General features: G+C 42.1%; 1 protein-coding gene across 4 annotated transcripts in view; it reads left to right on the top strand.

Annotated features, from left to right (window-relative positions):
* PCID2 (PCI domain containing 2) overlaps nucleotides 1-18015 on the top strand; it is a 33150-nt gene that overhangs the window by 14039 nt on the left and 1096 nt on the right. For 2 of the 4 annotated variants that reach the window (XM_054447060.2, XM_054447062.2), the window contains exons 5-13: nucleotides 560-601; nucleotides 1602-1656; nucleotides 5945-6048; nucleotides 11257-11332; nucleotides 12186-12327; nucleotides 15464-15564; nucleotides 16464-16537; nucleotides 16653-16778; nucleotides 17630-17753. In XM_054447060.2, coding sequence (XP_054303035.1) covers nucleotides 560-601; nucleotides 1602-1656; nucleotides 5945-6048; nucleotides 11257-11332; nucleotides 12186-12327; nucleotides 15464-15564; nucleotides 16464-16537; nucleotides 16653-16778; nucleotides 17630-17753 — 844 coding nt within the window. Of the gene's footprint in view, nucleotides 1-559; nucleotides 602-1601; nucleotides 1657-5944; nucleotides 6049-11256; nucleotides 11333-12185; nucleotides 12328-15463; nucleotides 15565-16463; nucleotides 16538-16652; nucleotides 16779-17629; nucleotides 17758-18015 lie in introns of all 4 variants that reach the window. The other 2 variants (XM_054447065.2, XM_054447064.2) reach the window with 2 other exon arrangements.

Genomic DNA, 18015 nt, shown 5'->3' with positions numbered 1-18015 from the left:
TGAAGACCTTAAATCAAACCAGTTCATACTTAAGTCATTTAAAGGGTATCTTTAGTTATGGCCTGAATCAGTGAGTGTTCTAAGGATTTGTATGTATCTTTAGATTTTGTCTTTTCGTTTTAACCACCTTGTTTAAATATACACAGAAGAGAGTTGGGCTATTTGCTAACAGCCTCCTTAGAATTCAAGAATTCTAGAGTTGATAAAATCAGCCTTATGCTACAGATTCTAAAGCACTTAAATATAACTCATGATCATCTGCGCTCAGAGAAACCAAATAAAATGTCTGAAATGGCTGATTTTAAAAAATCTTGTAAGTCTTTTTTATTTAGGAGACAGTATGTATGAAATAAGTGTATTTAGTATACTTGAGCCTAATGAGATACAGATATTTGTAATGTGAGCTTATACCTTTTTTCCTTCAAGAACTTACTATTGTTGCAACATAAATCTGCTAAAGGGTGAGCTATGTTCCTTAAAATTTAGATTCTTATTCTTTACTTTTATTGTACGTAGCATTATTTGAACTTCATATACCATATCTTCCTTAATACAGTACGTCATTCTTGCGAGCATTCCAGGCCCACAAAGAAGAAAACTGGTAAGTGTGAACAGAAACAGCTGAATTAGCAAATGGCAATTTTTTTTTAGCAGAATCTTTTTACAAATTTGCTTTAAATAAATGTGTATTGTATTTTCCATGTGGATATTTAATAATCAGTGTGTTGACATATGGTAATATCTACACAGATTAGTGGAGTTACAAATCTAAATGGTAGATTTAAATGGTAGATTTAAATACTGTTTTTTCCTTTAGTTGTCAATTTTGAACTTTTGGTTTTAAACCTTAGATAAAAGAGGTAGACCAACTACAGTTCATTTGGGGTGTTCTAATACATAATAATGGTGGTATTTTTAAATGCCTTGCCAAACTAATTCTTAATTTTTTGATTTATTAACGAACTATAGGTTAATACCGAAATTTGTTTATACTAAAATAACCAAAGGCCTTTTGCAAACAAACCCACCCTTTTATTTTTATTTTATTTTATTTTTTTTGAGAAGGAGTCTTGCTCAGTTGCCGAGGCTGGAGTGCAGTGGCACAATCTCGGCTCATTGCAGCCTCTGCCTCCTGCCACCCTTTTATCTTTTAACGTGAAAACTTGTACATGAAAACAGTCCAGTTTTGCCAGTTGGCTGTAAAAGTTGTTTTGTGACATTTTGTGTATTACATATTCTGGTTCCTGTTAGGAAATCTGATCAAACCACTTCTTTTTTAGTGGTGCTGTTTGGATACTGGTGGGAAGCTGAGGGGAGGAGGATATCCTGGGAGCCCAGAACTGAAGCAGGGCTGGGGCCTCTGACCGGGTTGGGGAAAGGGGTGTGGAGCACCGCATTGTGGGGCCCCGGGATGATCAGGAATTCTGGGGCCTGCAGCCTACCTGGACAGAAGGTGAGGAAGCAGACAACTGTCAGAGTTTTGGATGAGTGCGGACTCCATTCTGGATAGTAGCCCTGGGTGTCCGTGTTCTTCCCACCTCTGGGGATGGAATCTTGGGCCACATAGCCCCTCACACTTTTGTTTACTTTTTGCCCTGCAGGGCTCTGCCTGTCATGTATGCAGTAGCGCTTGACCTTCGAGTGTTTGCCAATAATGTAAGTTTAATTTGCTGTCATTATTGTTTTAAAACTGAAACTTGATGACTATCTGTTGTTTAATTTCATGTCATTCTTCCCAGAAGTTTTGAGGAGCGAATTGGAGTTGGGATGTGTCTGGTATAGGGAGCAAAAGAAAGATATTGACTATTCTTTCTGGGTTAACACAAACAGATTTAAATAAACATTTGCTCAGATTTCCACACTGTTCATATAGAGGGAGAGGTTCCATTCTGTGGTTAACCATTTATGGTATGTGTTATTTTTATGAAGTGAGTGGAACAACAACAAATGAGCTATTCTGCATCTCTTCTACCTTTAAGATGTGGCCTGCTCCCCTGCCAAAAAGAATTCAGCTTCATATAGATTTGGGCAGTAGGAGGGGGCTTCCCTGGGGTGAGGGGAGATCCTGGGTTTTATGGAGGCGACGTCCCCATGGGGACCCACGGAAGTCCCCATTATGGAGCAGCATTTGTCAACTTTTTGGTTTTAGGACAACCCCTTTACAGTTTTAGGAATGATTGTTGACTTCAGTTCCAGTCAGGATGCAATGGATTTCTCCCTTTTGTGCCTGCTAAAAACAGTTAAAACCCTGGGAGTTGTCAGGCGGGCATGGCTATGGGAGGTGGAGAGAAGAGGGGGATGGGGCTCAGAGTTACATGTAGGGAGTCTCCAGGTTTCCTTTTTGTCTCCTGTCTGTCCTGTTTACAGTTTTAGGAATGATTGTTGACTTCAGTTCCAGTCAGGATGCAATGGATTTCTCCCTTTTGTGCCTGCTAAAAACAGTTAAAACCCTGGGAGTTGTCAGGCGGGCATGGCTATGGGAGGTGGAGAGAAGAGGGGGATGGGGCTCAGAGTTACATGTAGGGAGTCTCCAGGTTTCCTTTTTGTCTCCTGTCTGTCCTGGACTGGGCACGTTAGAAACCTGAAGCCTTTCACCATCAGGCAGAGACAAAAAGCCCCAAGGAAACCAGGAGGCTGGGAAGACAGTCCAGCAAGACAGAACTCTGACCGTCACTGCCTCACTCCAGTGCCAGGCACAAAAAAGTCAGCAGGTCCCTCCCGCCCATCTGCAAAGTGGTGCGGGCTGGGGGTGGCCCAGGACTTCCACCGTGGGCTAGCAGTAATGAGGAGCTAGTCCCCCTCCCCACCAGGTGGATGTCAGAGGCTAAGCAGGGGAACTAGACCTCCCCCACTCAGTGGCAAAGGGGATGCGCCTGTTTCTCTGCTTGCATGGTGAGGCCTGCTAAACAAGAGAAATAAAGTCCATAGTCTCGTCAGGTAGTGCCTCAAATATCCGGGATCTAATCGACACTGATTACCGGGAAAATCTCAACTTTCGGAGATGTCGAATGAGAAAAAACATTCAGCAGAAGACACCAATGCTGAGATTGCACAGATGTTGGAATTACCTGACAAGAGTTTTAAACAGCCCTCTTGATTCAGCAAGCAATTTAGAACGTGCTTGAAACAAATGAAAACATTTAAAGTCTTAACAAGGAAATAGGTGATATAAAGAAGAACCAAATGGAAATTTTAGAACTGAAAAGTATACTGAAGACCTCAGAGAGCTTTTATTTTTGTTATATCTATTTATATTTACTGTATTAGAAATTTTAATTAGAGAAGATTTTAAAATATTCATTTGAAAGCAACAATAATAAACTTTTTACATGTAACATAACTGACTTTTTAAATACAAAATAACTATATTTCCAAAACAAAATACTAAGAAAAGTGGTGTCACATCACTTTTGACCTCTTTGATGTCTAGTTCAGCAGAGGCAATCTGGTCCCCTCGCTTGCTTCTGCACTCACTCTGTTGTAGTACACTGTTTTGAGTAAAGTATTTCTCTGCCTGATGGTGAAAGGCTACATCACAAAGATGTAGATGGAAAAGAGAGGAATATTCTCATAGGCTTTCCAGACCATTGAGATAATTCTTTGACTCTATATACAAAAACTCCAAGAGGCAGTTTTTTTTTTAAAAGGTTAGTTACAATTGGCTTCTGAAGTGTACCAATAAACTTTTTCTACCTTTACACTGAAATCCACTGGTCTGCCTGAAGCACTGAATGGATTTCGTAATATCTTGCGTTAGTCATGTCTTAGTCCATTTGGACTGCTATAAGAAAATACTATAAACTGGGTGGCTTGTAACCAACAAGCATTTATGTCTCACAGTTCTGGAGGCAGGGAGGTCCAGATCAAGTCACCAGCAGGTTGACTGTCTGATGAAGAGGGCTGCTTCCTGGCTAATAGCATCTTCTTGCTGTGTCTGCACGTGGTAGATGGGGCAAGGGATCTCTCTTTCCCATTCATGACAGCTTCACCTTCGTGACCTCATCACCTTCCAAAGGCCTCTCTTCCAAACACCGTCACTTTGAGGGTTAGGATTTCAGCATGAGTTTTGGAGGGGACGCAAGCCTTCAGACCATAGCAGACCATTTGGAGAATATTGGCTTACTGAGCCATGCAGCACCTCCCAAGTGTTGACATACCACTGTTAAAAACCCAACCCCCAAACCCCTACCTTCCTTGACATCTCCAGGGGCCTCATCAGAAAAGCCTTGGAGTAAGGAAAAGCTGCTAAGCTCACGGTAGTTCATAGAAGTTTTCCAGAATTCTGATTTTTCTTGAAAGCACAAATGTTGTCATTGGCAACCAGTACCATCAGTTGTTTGTCTGGAAGTGACAGATTTGTTTCATTCGTTTTGGAGAATATGGTCAGCCAGATGCCCAAGCCTGGGTAGCTGTGTCTGCCTGTCAGTTTTCTGTTCCGCAAGAAGCAGCTAGTTCAGCTCACAGCTCAGACAGCTGCCCAGAGCTTTTCTGTAAACAGCCATGAGACACCTGTGTGCAACAGAAGTGCTGTATGCTTCTCATTTCATCACAAAGAATATAAAAAACATGTGTGCTCAAGGACCAAGATTTAAGAAAATTCATATTTACTGCATTATCAAGGACATTTTATTTATTTATTTAGAGATGGTCTTGCTCTGTCACCCAAGCTGAAGTGCAATGGTGCAGTCATAGCTCACTGCAGCCTTGAGTTCCTGGGCTGAAGCCTCCCACCTCAGCCTCCCGAGTAGCTGGGACTACAGGTCTATGCCATGATACCAGGCTAATTTAAAAATTTTTAATTAAGACAGAGTCTTGCCATATTGCCCAGGCTGGTCTCAACTCCTGGGCTCAAGTGATTCTCCCACCTCAGCCTTCCGAAAGTGCTGGGATTACAGGTGTGAACCACTGTGCTTGGCTCATCAAGGACATTTTTTAAAGGAAACTAATTTTACTGGTTTGTTGATTGATTGATTGATTGTAAAGTGTCTGGTGTTTAAGAACATGGTGATTACTTGTGTAGTTTGGTGCTGGTGGGAGCACTCCAGCATTTTACCTATTGCTGTTTTTGCACCATCAATGCAAATGTTAATACAGTAAAAATAAGACCATAATGGCTTAGTGTTGTTGTGAATATAGTTTGAGCTGTGGGTCATCTGCAAGCCTGTTGCAGGCCTCGGGTTTGTGGAGAACGCAAGTGACAGAAACAGATTCTTTCTTCTTTAACCAAGGCCATCCTCCCAAATGCGAGGGAAAAGTCAAACTCAGTGATGACTTTAATATTTGTTAAACGTTTTTATTTCAAGTGTTTTGACTAGCCAACTTCAGGGACTGAAGTAAGAGAGAGCTTAGTTGCTTAGTAACATGCAGTGCAGGTTTGAAAAATTGGTGACTGACTTAACTTGAAATAATTGAAGAAAGATTTGGTTTGTGGAAGAATTGGAGTAATACAGACTTCTCAGTTTTTAAAAATATTATAGTATAGTACATGCTACCTGATTTCTCCAGAATCTTTCGGGACTTTGAGTCTTAATTGTACCCATTTTTTGCTTTAAGAAATTAATGTTTTGGCTGGGCACAATGGCTCATGCCTATAATCCCAACACTTCGGGAGGCCAGGATGGGAGGATTACTTGGACTCAGAAGTTCAGGACCAGCCAGAGCAACAAAGTGAGACCCTGTCTCTACAAAAAAAAAAGAAAAAAAATATTAAAATTAATTAAAATTAAAAAAAAAAAACAAAACAAAACCCAAAACTAGCCAGGCATGGTAGTACCTGGTTCCATGTTTCCAGCTCCTCAGGAAGCTGAGGTGGGAAGATCAGTGGAGCCCAGGAGGTTGATGCTGCAGTGAGGTGTGATTGTGCCACTGCACTCCAGGTTGGATGACACAGCAAGATCTTGCCTCAGAAAAATGAAATAAAATAAATGTTTTTATATTTTATTAGGCAGATCAGCAGTTGGTAAAGAAAGGAAAAAGCAAAGTTGGGGACATGTTGGAAAAAGCAGCAGAGTTACTGATGAGCTGTTTCCGGGTCTGTGCCAGTGACACGTGAGTAAGGACTTGAGGACCGACCACCAGACGCTGTTGGTGGTGTTTTCTTGCAGCGTTCACCCTTTCTGGCCTGTGTTTATTGTTGACACATATTTCACTTCTACACGTTAAAATCCCACAACCATCATTATTTTTGCTTTAAAAAGTTGATTGTTTTGTAAAGGAAATAAGAGCTGAGGGAAAAAAAGAGTCTTCATTTGCCCACATTTGACCATGCCTGGAGCTCCTCTCTGCAGGAACCAGTTTCTGTCTAGTGCCATTTCCCTTTCCTGAGGCACTTTCTTCCGCATTTGCATTTGGTGAGGGTCTGAGGGCAGTGAATCTTTTAAGCTTTCATTTTTCTGAAACTGTCTTTATTTTTTTTAAGAAATTTTCTCTTTTTACCAGTGAAGAAGCAGCACTGATTACCTTCATTTTTTAAGGCTCCATTTGCTACATGGAGTCTCGTGGGTTGACAGTTTTTTCCTTTTGGCACTTTAAAAATGTCGTTCCATCTGGTTTCCTTTGCTTCTGATGAGTCCTTGCCATCGTTCCCTGTATAGAATGGGTCTTTTTCCTCTGGCTATGACTTTCTCTTTATCATTGGCATTCAGTAATTTGGCTCTGATGTGCATAGTTGGCTTTTTTTTTTTCTTTAATTTCTCCTGTTTAGGGTTCATTGGGCTTCCTATATTTGTAAGTTGATGTTTTAAAAAATTTAATGTTTTACATTCTTCAACTACCTTTGGCCCCATTTTTTCTCTTCTCTTTCTGGGATTTCAACTGCATGTGTGTTAAATGCATGATATTATCCCTCACAGGCCACTGTTAGTCTCTTTGTTTATTTTTTAATCTTTTTTTTTTTTTGAGACAGACTCTTGCTCTGTCGCCCAGGCTGGAGTGCAGTGGCACCATCTCAGCTCACTGCAACCTCCGCCTCCTGGGTTCAAACCATTCTCCTCCCTCAGCCTCCTGAATAGCTGGGATTACAGGCACATGCCACCACGTCTGGCTAATTTTTGTATTTTTAGTAGAGATGGGGTTTCACCATGTTGGCCAGGCTGGTCTTGAATTTCTGACCTCAAGTGATCCACCCTCCTTGGCCTCCCAAAGTGCTGGGATTTATAGGCGTGAGCCACTGCACCTGGCCTCAATCCTTTTTTTTTTTTTTTTTTTCCTCTCCCTCATTTTAGGTAATTTGTATTGACCTGCTTACACGTTAACTGATCTTTTCTGTCATTATTTATTTTTAAATTCTCAGCTTTCCATCTGATTCTGCTTTAGGGTTTCCATTTTTTCTTCTAAAACTCACATCTCTTCACCAAGTATATAATCACATTTATTTATGAGATTTAGGAAATTTTAAAGCAAAGAAAGATTATCAAAGGTATCCATATATAAATAAACAAAAAACTATCGTTCCCAGAGAGTAGTTGTTTTAGTCCTCTTGTATTGCTATAAAGGAATACCTGAGGCTGGGGAATGTAAGAAAAGAAGGGAATACCTGAGGCTGGGGAATGTAAGAAAAGAGGGGAATACCTGAGGCTGGGGAATGTAAGAAAAGAGGGGAATGCCTGAGGCTGGAGAATGTAAGAAAAGAGGGGAATACCTGAGGCTGCGGAATGTAAGAAAAGAGGTTTATTTGGCTCACAGTTCTGCAGGTTGCACAAGAAGCATGGTGCTCATATCTGCTTCTGGTGAGGACTCAGGCTGCTTCCACTCATGCTGGAAGACAAAGAGGAGCCCACTACATGGCAAGAGAGGAGGCAGGAGATAGAAGGGGAGGCACCAGGCTCTTCCACAACCAGCTGTCTGGGAACGCTTACAGGAGCTCAGAGCGAGAACTCATTCATTATGGCAAGGACATCACCAAGCCATTCATGAGGGGTCCACCCCCATGACCTGAAAACCTCCCATTAGGCTCCTCCTCCAACAACGGGGATCAGGTTTTAACATGAGGCTGGATGTGGCCAAAAAACCACATCCAAACCATAGCAGTAGCCCAGCTTCTCTTTTCACTCACCGTGTTTGTTGCCAATAAACTTGGTAGCCTCAAAAGATGGGAACTTTTCCTTTTGGGTGTCGTAGATCCCATCCATGAAACCAAAAGTAAGGGTTGAGCAGAGCAAGCTGTATGTAAAGGCCAAGGAATGAAGAAGCAGGAGTGTGGCTCACAAATCAACTTCTCTACTCCTGACGGGTGAGGGATTGAAATAGACGGTTTCTCGAATGAAGGGGTTGGACATTGAAAGCAAGGGGAAGAATATTCATGGCTTTTCTGGAAATGGACAGTGAACTTCCGGGAGCTGAAGCACTGCCATCTTTTTGTCCTTTTACGGCTTCTTCCCGTCATTGTCATGGTGATTGTCAGCCGTTGTGGCACTGGTGGGAGTGTCACTGAGCATGAAAATGAGATTGTAATGAAGTTGGAGGCCCTGCAAAGGCCAGGTGGACTTCCACTTAGCATCCTGCTGGTCTTAGCTGGTTTAACCAAGAGGGGAGCCTCTGACCTCAGGCATCCAATTGCTGAAGATAAGCAGAGTTTGAATTGTGCAGCTGTTCAGCCAAGCCTACAAGATGTATAGTGCTGTGGGGGTAACATGGCCTCCCTACCCAGCCTCACTTCAGAACTTTTTGTACCAAGGCTGGACTGTAGAAAAGTCCTTCCTATGCCATGGCACTTTCCCACTGAGGCCTCCCATGGGTGCCGTTTCCTTTGCTGGGAGGTTCTCCTCGACTTCTGGCAGTCTATACTCATTTAAAGGTTTCCGCCTTCTCTAAAGCCTCTCGCTGCTGGACTTCATGGTGGATCAGATTTCCCTTTTATAAACATTCATAGCAGACTGTACATTTCTTTCACTGTGTTTACCAAATGATTTGATGACGTTGTATTTGATTGCGAAGTGCGTAAGGGCATGGGCCTTCTCCATCACTGGCGTTCCTTGCACCACAGGAGCTCAATCAGTGTTTCTTAAATGAATACTTGAAATTTTGCTTGGTTGTGTATTCCTGCACAGCAGTGACCTTCATGGCGTTTGATGAGGCTTCTCAGATGCAACAACAAAAGCATAAGCCACCAAAGGAAAAAATAAATCGGACTTCATCAAAATTAAACACTTTAGACTTCAAAGGACATTCTCAAAAAAGTAAAAAACAACCATAAACTAGCAAATAATACATCTGATAAGGGCCTAATATCCAGAATATATAAAGAATTATTACAACTCAACAGTAAAAAGACAATCCAATTTTAAAATGGTTAAAGAATTTGAAAAATTTTCCAAACAAAATTCACAAGTGGCCAGTAAGTGCATGAAAAGATGCTCAACGTCATTAGTCACCAATGACTTAGTCAGCAATGACTAATGCATCAGTCACTTGAAATGCAAATCAGAACCTCTGAGAGCTGCCAGTCCACACCCAGTGGGATGACTGTAATCAGAAAGATGGGCAGCGCCAGTGAGGATGCAGGGAGACGAGTCTTGTACACATTGCCAGGGGAACAAAAACAGTGCAGCTGCTGTGCAGAAACGGGAAGGCAGTTCCTCAAAGTTGGACGTAGAGCTACCATGTGACGCAGCATTTCCACCCTGAGGGGACACTCAGAAGACAGAGGCAGATCCCCAGTGACATCTCTTTCCTGTTGGGGTTTGCTTTTGTCACAGTCTCCAATAGAGGTCATCGTTCCTGGTGCCAGACCAGCTACGATATTACCATACATGTAGCATTTTACGTGAATTACAGAGTACTTATGTGTTTTGTTTGGTTTTCCCATAGCTCTTTGAAGTCATAGAACAATATTATTATTTGTCTCCGTTTTCAGATGAGGAAAACGAGACCTTGAGAGACTTTTGTTTGAGGTCATGCACCTAGGGAATGATAAAAGTCATAGACCTGCTTAGAGCAGCTCACAGGCAGTTATAAAACAGGGTTTGATATTTTAAAATTGTATTTTTACATTATTTTAAGTGTTTCTATATGGACACATTTTGGTCTTTAAGAGTAATTTTATGTTCTGTGGCTTGTAAACCACCTGCTTATTTTCTGTACTGGGCACTTTTGTATTTTTGTGCCTTGACTTTGAGTGATTTTATCATTTTGTTAACACCACAGAGTGTTCTTCGTAAACCTAGATGGCGTGGCCTACTACACACCCCCACTGTGGGGCGCAGCCTGTGGGTCCTAGGCTGCGAGGAGCAAGAGCAGCCTTGTGTGGCTGCACTGAATGCTGTAGGCAACTGGAACACAGTGGGAATTATTTGTGTGTCTAAACATATCTAAACACAGAAAAGATGTAGTAAAAATACAGTGTGAGAATCTGTAGGACCCCCATCTCACATGTGGTCATCTGTAGTTGACCGAAGTGTTGTGTAACATGTGACTATTTCCAAGTTAATTGCAGACAGTGGCACACCCTCCCCTAGGTGCTTCAGTTTCTGTTTTTTCAGTCTTTTGAGGTAAAATTTGCATGCAGTGAACTACCTACAGTATTATCTGTCTGCTTGCTGCTGAGGTATAGGACACGATTGCCACCCCAGAAACTTCCCTCATCCCTCATGTGGGGCAGGCCCTTTCTGCCGTCTGGATTTGTTCCACCGTGGGTCATTTCCTGCCTGTTCGGTGACTTCATGTAAATGGATGCCCACAGTGTGTACTTTTTGTGTCTGCCTTGGTGGGACTCATCCTCTTTGTGTTTTACTCGTTTGTTTTGTTGTACTGATGAGAAGGTATTTTTCCATTTTTCTTTTCTTTTTTTGTTTTTGTTTTTTGAGACGGAGTCACGCTCTGTCACCCAGGCTGAAGTGCATTGGCCTGGGTTCGAGTGATTCTCCTGCCTCAGCCTCCTGAGTGGCTGGGATTGCAGGCACACATCACCATGCCCTATTTTTCCATTTTTCAAAAATGGTTTATAACAAATTTTACACATTGTTGCTGCAAATGAGGCAGTTTTTAGCTGGTGCCGCGGAGGGAGGATGTTACTCAAGTAGTTAATTGGGATTTTCCTGGTTTGCTTTTTCTTTTATTTTTACCCATCAGGTAAGACATCTTTTTTCATAATGTTATTTTGTTTGATGAATATGACTTGATATGAATAAGTTGATATGAATATGACTTGAGCTTTGGGACTTTACCTCAAGATATTAATTTGTTTAGGCAGTTTATTTTGTGATTTATAAATAAAATTTTGATTTCCTATGTAACTTAAAAAAAATTATTTCCCCGTAGCCGTGCTGGTATAGAGGACTCTAAGAAGTGGGGCATGCTGTTTCTGGTGAACCAGCTGTTTAAAATCTACTTCAAGGTGCGCTTCTGTTTGAATCCTTTCTGTCTTTACAATTTTCGATTCTCCTGGGCTTCCCACATATCATATATATCAGCTAGCCTCCCTGGTGTTGCTTGCAAAATGATCATAACCGTATTCCTAGTCCTAATAGCGAACATTTGTTGAATGCCTACTAGGTGCAAGGCACTATTCTGAATGCTTTACAAATGTCTTCCTGTTGACAATCAGCCCTCTGAGGTTAGCGCTCCCAGCCCCAGAGGAAACGAAGGCCCCTGTGTGTGAAGCAGCTGGCCCAGTGTGGTGGAATTGGGCTTTCAGTGCAGGCGGTTTCACTCCAGAGCCTTTTGTCTTCTGTGGTCATAATTAACTATGGAAAAGCAGGCACGTAGATGGATAGATGGATAAAGAAACCATTGCCACATAAAGTCAGTCAGGTGAAGAGCAGCCCATCACGTGTCAGCAGCTGGGACTTGTGCCTTCTGTCCAGGGCCTTCCACTCCTGTAGAGCACCCCACCTTCCTGCCGGTGCTGCACAAGCACAGACTCCTGCAGGACTGTGCCCCCTGGAACGGCTTCCCAGAGCCTCCACTAGCACTGGCTCCTGCAGGACTGTGCCCCCTGGAACGGCTTCCCAGAGCCTCCACTAGCACTGGCTCCTGTAGGGCTGTGCCCCCTGGAACGGCTTCGCAGAGCCTCCCAGGGTGAATGCCATCTATGCTGACTGCTCTCTGTTTTGGTTTTATTATATAAATAATTTTTATGATACAATAGGTTTTGTAATTTGCATTTTAAGGAGACATGCTTAGTAATTTGTTTTGCCACCTGTTTTTGTTGTTTTTAAATATTTTAAATGGATTGTTATTCATTATAGATCAACAAACTCCATTTATGTAAACCGCTAATTAGAGCAATTGACAGCTCAAACCTGAAAGACGATTACAGCACTGCACAGAGAGTAACATACAAATACTACGTTGGACGCAAGGCCATGTTTGACAGCGACTTTAAGCAAGGTATGTTGCTAATCTTTTTTTCCCAGTATTTTAAATAAGACATTGCATTCTGAACAACTTTGAATAATAAAGATAGTTTCAGAGAACACAATTACTATATTTTATTTTTAAATATGGACCAAGTTATATATACATATTTGACACTAAAGCTGATTAAAGGGAAATGATATTGAAGATTCTTAATCCACACTGGGTCTCTGAAGTGCATGCTGGAGTCTCACAGGCATCATAGACATCCTTTTCTGAGTTCACTGAGCATGACTGTTCTCGGAATAGAATGTAAATCATTGTTTTCTTTATTTGCCTTTTGACCCTGTAATAGATGCTGGTTATGTTGACATAGGAAATGGAGATTAGGACAACATTTAGTTCAGCGACTGACTTAATGACCTACAAATCCCTCATGGAGATGACTTAGAAGCAGGGGATATGCCCTTGGACCTGGTGTCAGAGCTCACGTTTAAACAGCCTCGTGCAGTGTGTTGCTACCACAGAGCTCCTGTTTAAACAGCCTCACACGGTGTGTCGCTACCACACCTGACATTATTGTATTAGTTTACGTTGGTAACTTTCTCAAGAACAGGAAACTAGTCTTTTCTTCTTTTTGTAATTTTTTATTGGCTGTCATGGCATCATTCTTGGTGATCTCTTCTGTTGTGCTTAAACCAGACTTTAAACTCTTCTTCAGCTGTTTGTTGAGCGCACAGTCCCAAGTACATGAAGCAACATAAACTTTAGGCAATGCAAGATAAATAATAGCCCTTTCATAAAGACGCTCTGGCTTTTTATTCTATAGGCTTGTATAGACCATTTCCTTTCACAGTTTTTACTCTGTGGGCTTGTATGGACTGACTGTTCATTTCCTTTCAGTTTTTAGTAGATCTAGGGCTTTTAAATTAAAGAAGGGCTTTTCTTATCTGTCTCTTTTTTTTTCTCTTAATATGAAGCATAAAGGTGGAGAAGCTTTTAAATTCTATCCTATTGGATTTTATTAAGGTATTGATTTTTTTTCTTCTGAGGATTCAGTAAGTGGTATTTTTGAATGCCTAACATAGCCAGAAATTATTATTAATATTGATGCGACATAGTCATAGTTTCTGACATCTTTAGAGCTAAAAAGTTTGTTTAAGTCTGTATCATCCAACCCTTTCGTTTGACTGTAAAAGAAATAGAAAGCCATTGAGAGTGTGATGCTCTGAGATTACTGAGTGATTCTGTGTCCCCAAAAAGCCAGCGCTGGCCATACATCTTCTGCCTTGTAGCTTGCAGAGATTTTGTTTTCCATTTTACTGCTAGGAATTCCTAGAGCCCTAATTGTATTTAAGTGGATAAAATGTCTGCAGAGATTGTGGTGATTTTCTTTCCTGTGATTTTATATTATTTATGTAAGAAAGAGAGTATTCGGAGTATCTCAGTTGTTGTATGTATACTTCCATTAATTTATTAATTTCAGAGATTTATACCCCTCTAGATATTTTTGACTGCAACCGAAATATATTATTTGATGCAAAATGACTAAGGTTCCCTCAAAGACAGCAGAAAAATCTCAGCTTACGTTAACTATTAGAAAATGCATTTTTTGGCCGGGCGCGGTGGCTCACGCCTGTAGTCCCAGCGTTTTGGGAGGCTGAGGAGGGTAGATCACAAGGTCAGGAAATCGAGAGCACGGTGAAACCCCGTCTCTACTAAAAATACCAAAAATTAGCCGGGCACGGTGGCGGGTTCCTGTAGTCCCAGCTACTCGGGAGGCTGAGGCAGGAGAATGACGCGAACCCGGGAGGCGGAGCTTGCAGTGAGCTGAGATCGCGCCACTGCACTCCGGCTTGGGCAACAGAGTGAGACTCCATCTCAAAAAAAAGAAAAAAAATGCATTTTTTGTATATCCAGGAGAATTTGAGATTACCTTGGGCAGTAGCAAAGGTATACTTTTTAGAGGCTAGTTTGCAAAAGTCAAACTGGCAGCTGGTGGGATATTGCAGACTCTCATTGAATCCTTGTTCCTTGGTCTCAGCCCCACAGAGCTCCTCGTGGGTCATGGCTTTGTGGTTTGGAAGAGACACTGGCCCCACAGCATTCACGCTCGCTGTGCAAGACTGGATGTTTTTTGTGCCAGTGTGGCCACACAGTTTAGGAGCAGAGGCAGTGTGTGGTCTCAGTGTGGGTTCCCTAGGCCTCGACCCAGACCCCAGGGCCTGCTGCTTCTGGTGACCCATTCTACATAAGGGAGGGCCTCTGCAGCTCTGAGCATCTCTGTTCTCTTATATTTGGGACTTAATATCACTGTTCAGGAAGAACTTACATAAACAGGAACATCTCACTTTCCTAATTCTTGACCCAAACTCAGCCTTAGCAAAGCCTCTTCTCTTCACCTAGGGAGAACGTGGAATCATTGTCCAGAAACCCCTGACCCTTCAGCTTTCCAGCCTCAGGACAAGGCTCAGCTCCTGCCTGCCTGTTCTGAGAGTTCCTTGTTAGCATGGGCTGAACTCTCTGCAGGCCTGTCATGTAGTTTGTAGGATTAATCTTGACGAATAGAATTACTTTTGTATTTTGAAATCTATTAAATTCAAGTCTGTTTTTTAATATTGCTCTCAGGACAAAATTAATATGTTGTGTGTTATTAACAATAAGTTAATTTTTTAAAGCATGCGGTCATTTAAAATGGAAGATATATGATCACTAATTATATGTTAAGCTGGAGGATGGTGTTTTACTAAGTTATTTTCATTGTTTAATTATGAGTGATTAAAATGTATTGTGGAGGTACATTTTTAAATATGTCTTTATATTTTTCATGAATGTAGAAATCATCTGAGCAGGGTCAAACTTTTAAAATGTTATCATAATGGCTTGCCAGATGACCTTAGGCAAATCAGAATCTCTGTGAAAGTTATTTTCTTCAGTTTTCCTCTGTGAAGTAGGACTTCCCAGGCAGTTCCCGTTGAATTTGGGGGTATGGATTTTACTTAAGGAAAGTCATTGATCACAGAAATGAAACTGGGCTGATATTTTTTGAGATAATAAAGGGAGGGGGCTTTTGTCTTTTAAATCAGGAGACAGTGGTAGAAAATGGAGCAGGAAGGGGCCTGAAGCAGGTGCGTTGGTCTCACGCGTGCTGGCTCTGCCTTCTTTGCAGCTGAGGAGTACCTGTCGTTTGCCTTTGAGCATTGTCACCGTTCTAGTCAGAAGAACAAAAGGATGATTCTGATCTATTTGCTTCCAGTAAAAATGCTATTGGTGAGTGATTGTTACTCCATGTTTATAGATCCTGGTGCTTTCACAAAGTTGACAGCTGATAGGTATTTTAAAACCTAGCAGACAGTCTGTAGTTGATCACAGCCTGAGCTGTGTATGAGCACACCCCAAAATAAAGAAGGAGCATGCATTGGGTGTGGCCCAAACCCAGAGCTTCATGCCTTACGCCTCCAGGTCCTTCTAGAAAAGCTCTCCCTGTGTCTTGTTTCCCTTAAAAGTATTTAACTCAAGAGTTTAACGTTCATGTGACAAAATAAGTACGTATCATTTGTATTCCTCCCTTAAAACCTAAGTTAAAAGCAGTGGATTCACCAAGAAAGAAAAATGTCATTTCACCCTCTCTGTGGGTATTTCATTTAGTTACTGAAATGTATTTTTGATACTTGAAATAACTGGTAAGTTAATTGACTAATGAGAAAAGCATTGCACACAGGTGGCTAAAGCTTCTGTAGCTCTGAATGGATTGTGATGGAGAAGCGCTGCTGTGGCCTTGCCCTCCTCACTTCTCACCCCATTTAACTGACAGCCAGTTTCAAATGCTTAGCTGATTCTTCTGGAAGCTACTTCTGTATGCCTACATCTCATGCTTATACTAGCATTTCTTCAGTTATCACTCTCCTGTTACAGAAATGCGAAGAAATGTGAGAAGGTCAAGATCAAGGTCACGTGTCATGGAATGACAAAAGTGTATTGTACCCAGGTGTTCTGATTTCTAGACCTGTGTTGTTTTCCTAGTGTACTATGATGTGTTTAATCCATGGACATTCTAAGAAACTCAGGCTGCAATTTTCTTAAAACTTAATTCCTTGATATGAATATTTATCAAGGACAATTTTGTCAAAAATGAAAACATTTTCATTCTGGAAAATTGACTGTCTTAGGGTCACATGCCCACTGTGGAGCTCCTGAAAAAGTATCACCTGATGCAGTTTGCAGAAGTAACCAGAGCTGTGAGGTAGAGTATGCCATCCTTCCTGTTTGGGGTTTTAAAAATGCAAGCCTGATGAGAGTTGACGTGCACACTGTGTGAGAAACTCACCCTCCTTCTGACGCGCCTCCCCCATCACCAGCGAGGGCAACCTGCTGCTGCTGCACGAGGCGCTGGCAAAGCACGAGGCCTTCTTCATTCGCTGCGGGATCTTCCTCATCCTGGAGAAGCTGAAGATCATCACCTACAGGAACCTCTTTAAGAAAGTGTAAGCGCTTCCCCGGCACGTTGGGCTCCCAGTGTGGCTCTCAGCAGAGCAGTCAGACATCCAGGGCTGTTGCAGGCTAAGAGACGAGGCCACCGTGTGGGTAGGGCCGTCATCTTCCTTCCATTGTGTAGGATAAAATGAAGCCTCCGCCCACTGCCTCCTGGGGGCCCTGCGCGGACACACGTGAGTAGCACAAGCTGTGCCTGGACTTCTGGGGGAGGTAAGCAGGTTCTATGTGAGAAGATGACTTAGAACATCAGCCCTGAGAGCCGCGGTACCACATTTCATCAGAGCACACAGGACTCGCCACTCACTCCCCTCCCTTAGTCCTGACCAAGTAGCCCTCCCAGCCACTCCCGCCTGTCACAAAGGCAGATGCAGAGATAGTCATTCCTTTCCTCACACGTCTTCTGAGGCCTCGTCCCAGCAGGAGCTCAGTTCAGTAAACTTCAGGCAAAGGCCAACTTTGTATAGAGCTGTGGGTAGCACGTCACAAACAACAGGGACCCTATTTCGCTGAGTCTGTGAGACACAGCCCATTGTCAGGTGCTTCCTGATTTCAGGGAGATTAAAATGTGAAAAAAAAACGAACCTTAATGAAATACTTAGAAAATGATTAAAATTTGTATTTGTACTAGTGACTTTTTAAAGATTGAAAAGTCAAATTAGATTTAATAGCTCTTTGAGAGTGTAGTTTAGAGTTTATCTAATAGGTGGGAATTTTTTTACTCCTTTAGAACACTGGCTTATTAAGAGGTGCCTTTTCCATGCTGACTCACAGTGCCTTTTTTTGGCTGTGGAGTGTTGCATCCTGTCGGTAACCACAGTGCCCTTCTCCTCCCCTCTTCCAGGTATTTGTTACTGAAAACACACCAGCTCTCTCTGGATGCTTTTCTGGTTGCCCTGAAATTCATGCAGGTGGAGGACGTGGACATTGACGAAGTTCAGTGTATTCTGGCTAACTTGATATACATGGTGTGTGTCCTAGTTTTAATTTAAGCAGCTACTCACAGCAAGATTCAGCCCAGAATTTGAAGCTTCAGTGTGGTGGTGTTAAAATTGTTAAAAGGCCTTTTGCTTTTTTTTTTTGATAGAATTAATTTTAGCCCAGGAAATACCATTCACCAGGGCCTTAGGAGCATGAGGGGACAGATACTCCGTATGTTTGCATATCCTTTACTGGTGGTACATCCCTCAGTATCTGTCGATTCTCCAGCCCCCCTCGGATACCAAAATC

The sequence above is a fragment of the Pongo pygmaeus genome, chromosome 14 (assembly GCF_028885625.2).
Source record: "Pongo pygmaeus isolate AG05252 chromosome 14, NHGRI_mPonPyg2-v2.0_pri, whole genome shotgun sequence".
Taxonomy (NCBI): Eukaryota; Metazoa; Chordata; class Mammalia; order Primates; family Hominidae; genus Pongo; species Pongo pygmaeus.
This window is presented reverse-complemented; position numbering and strand designations above follow the sequence as displayed.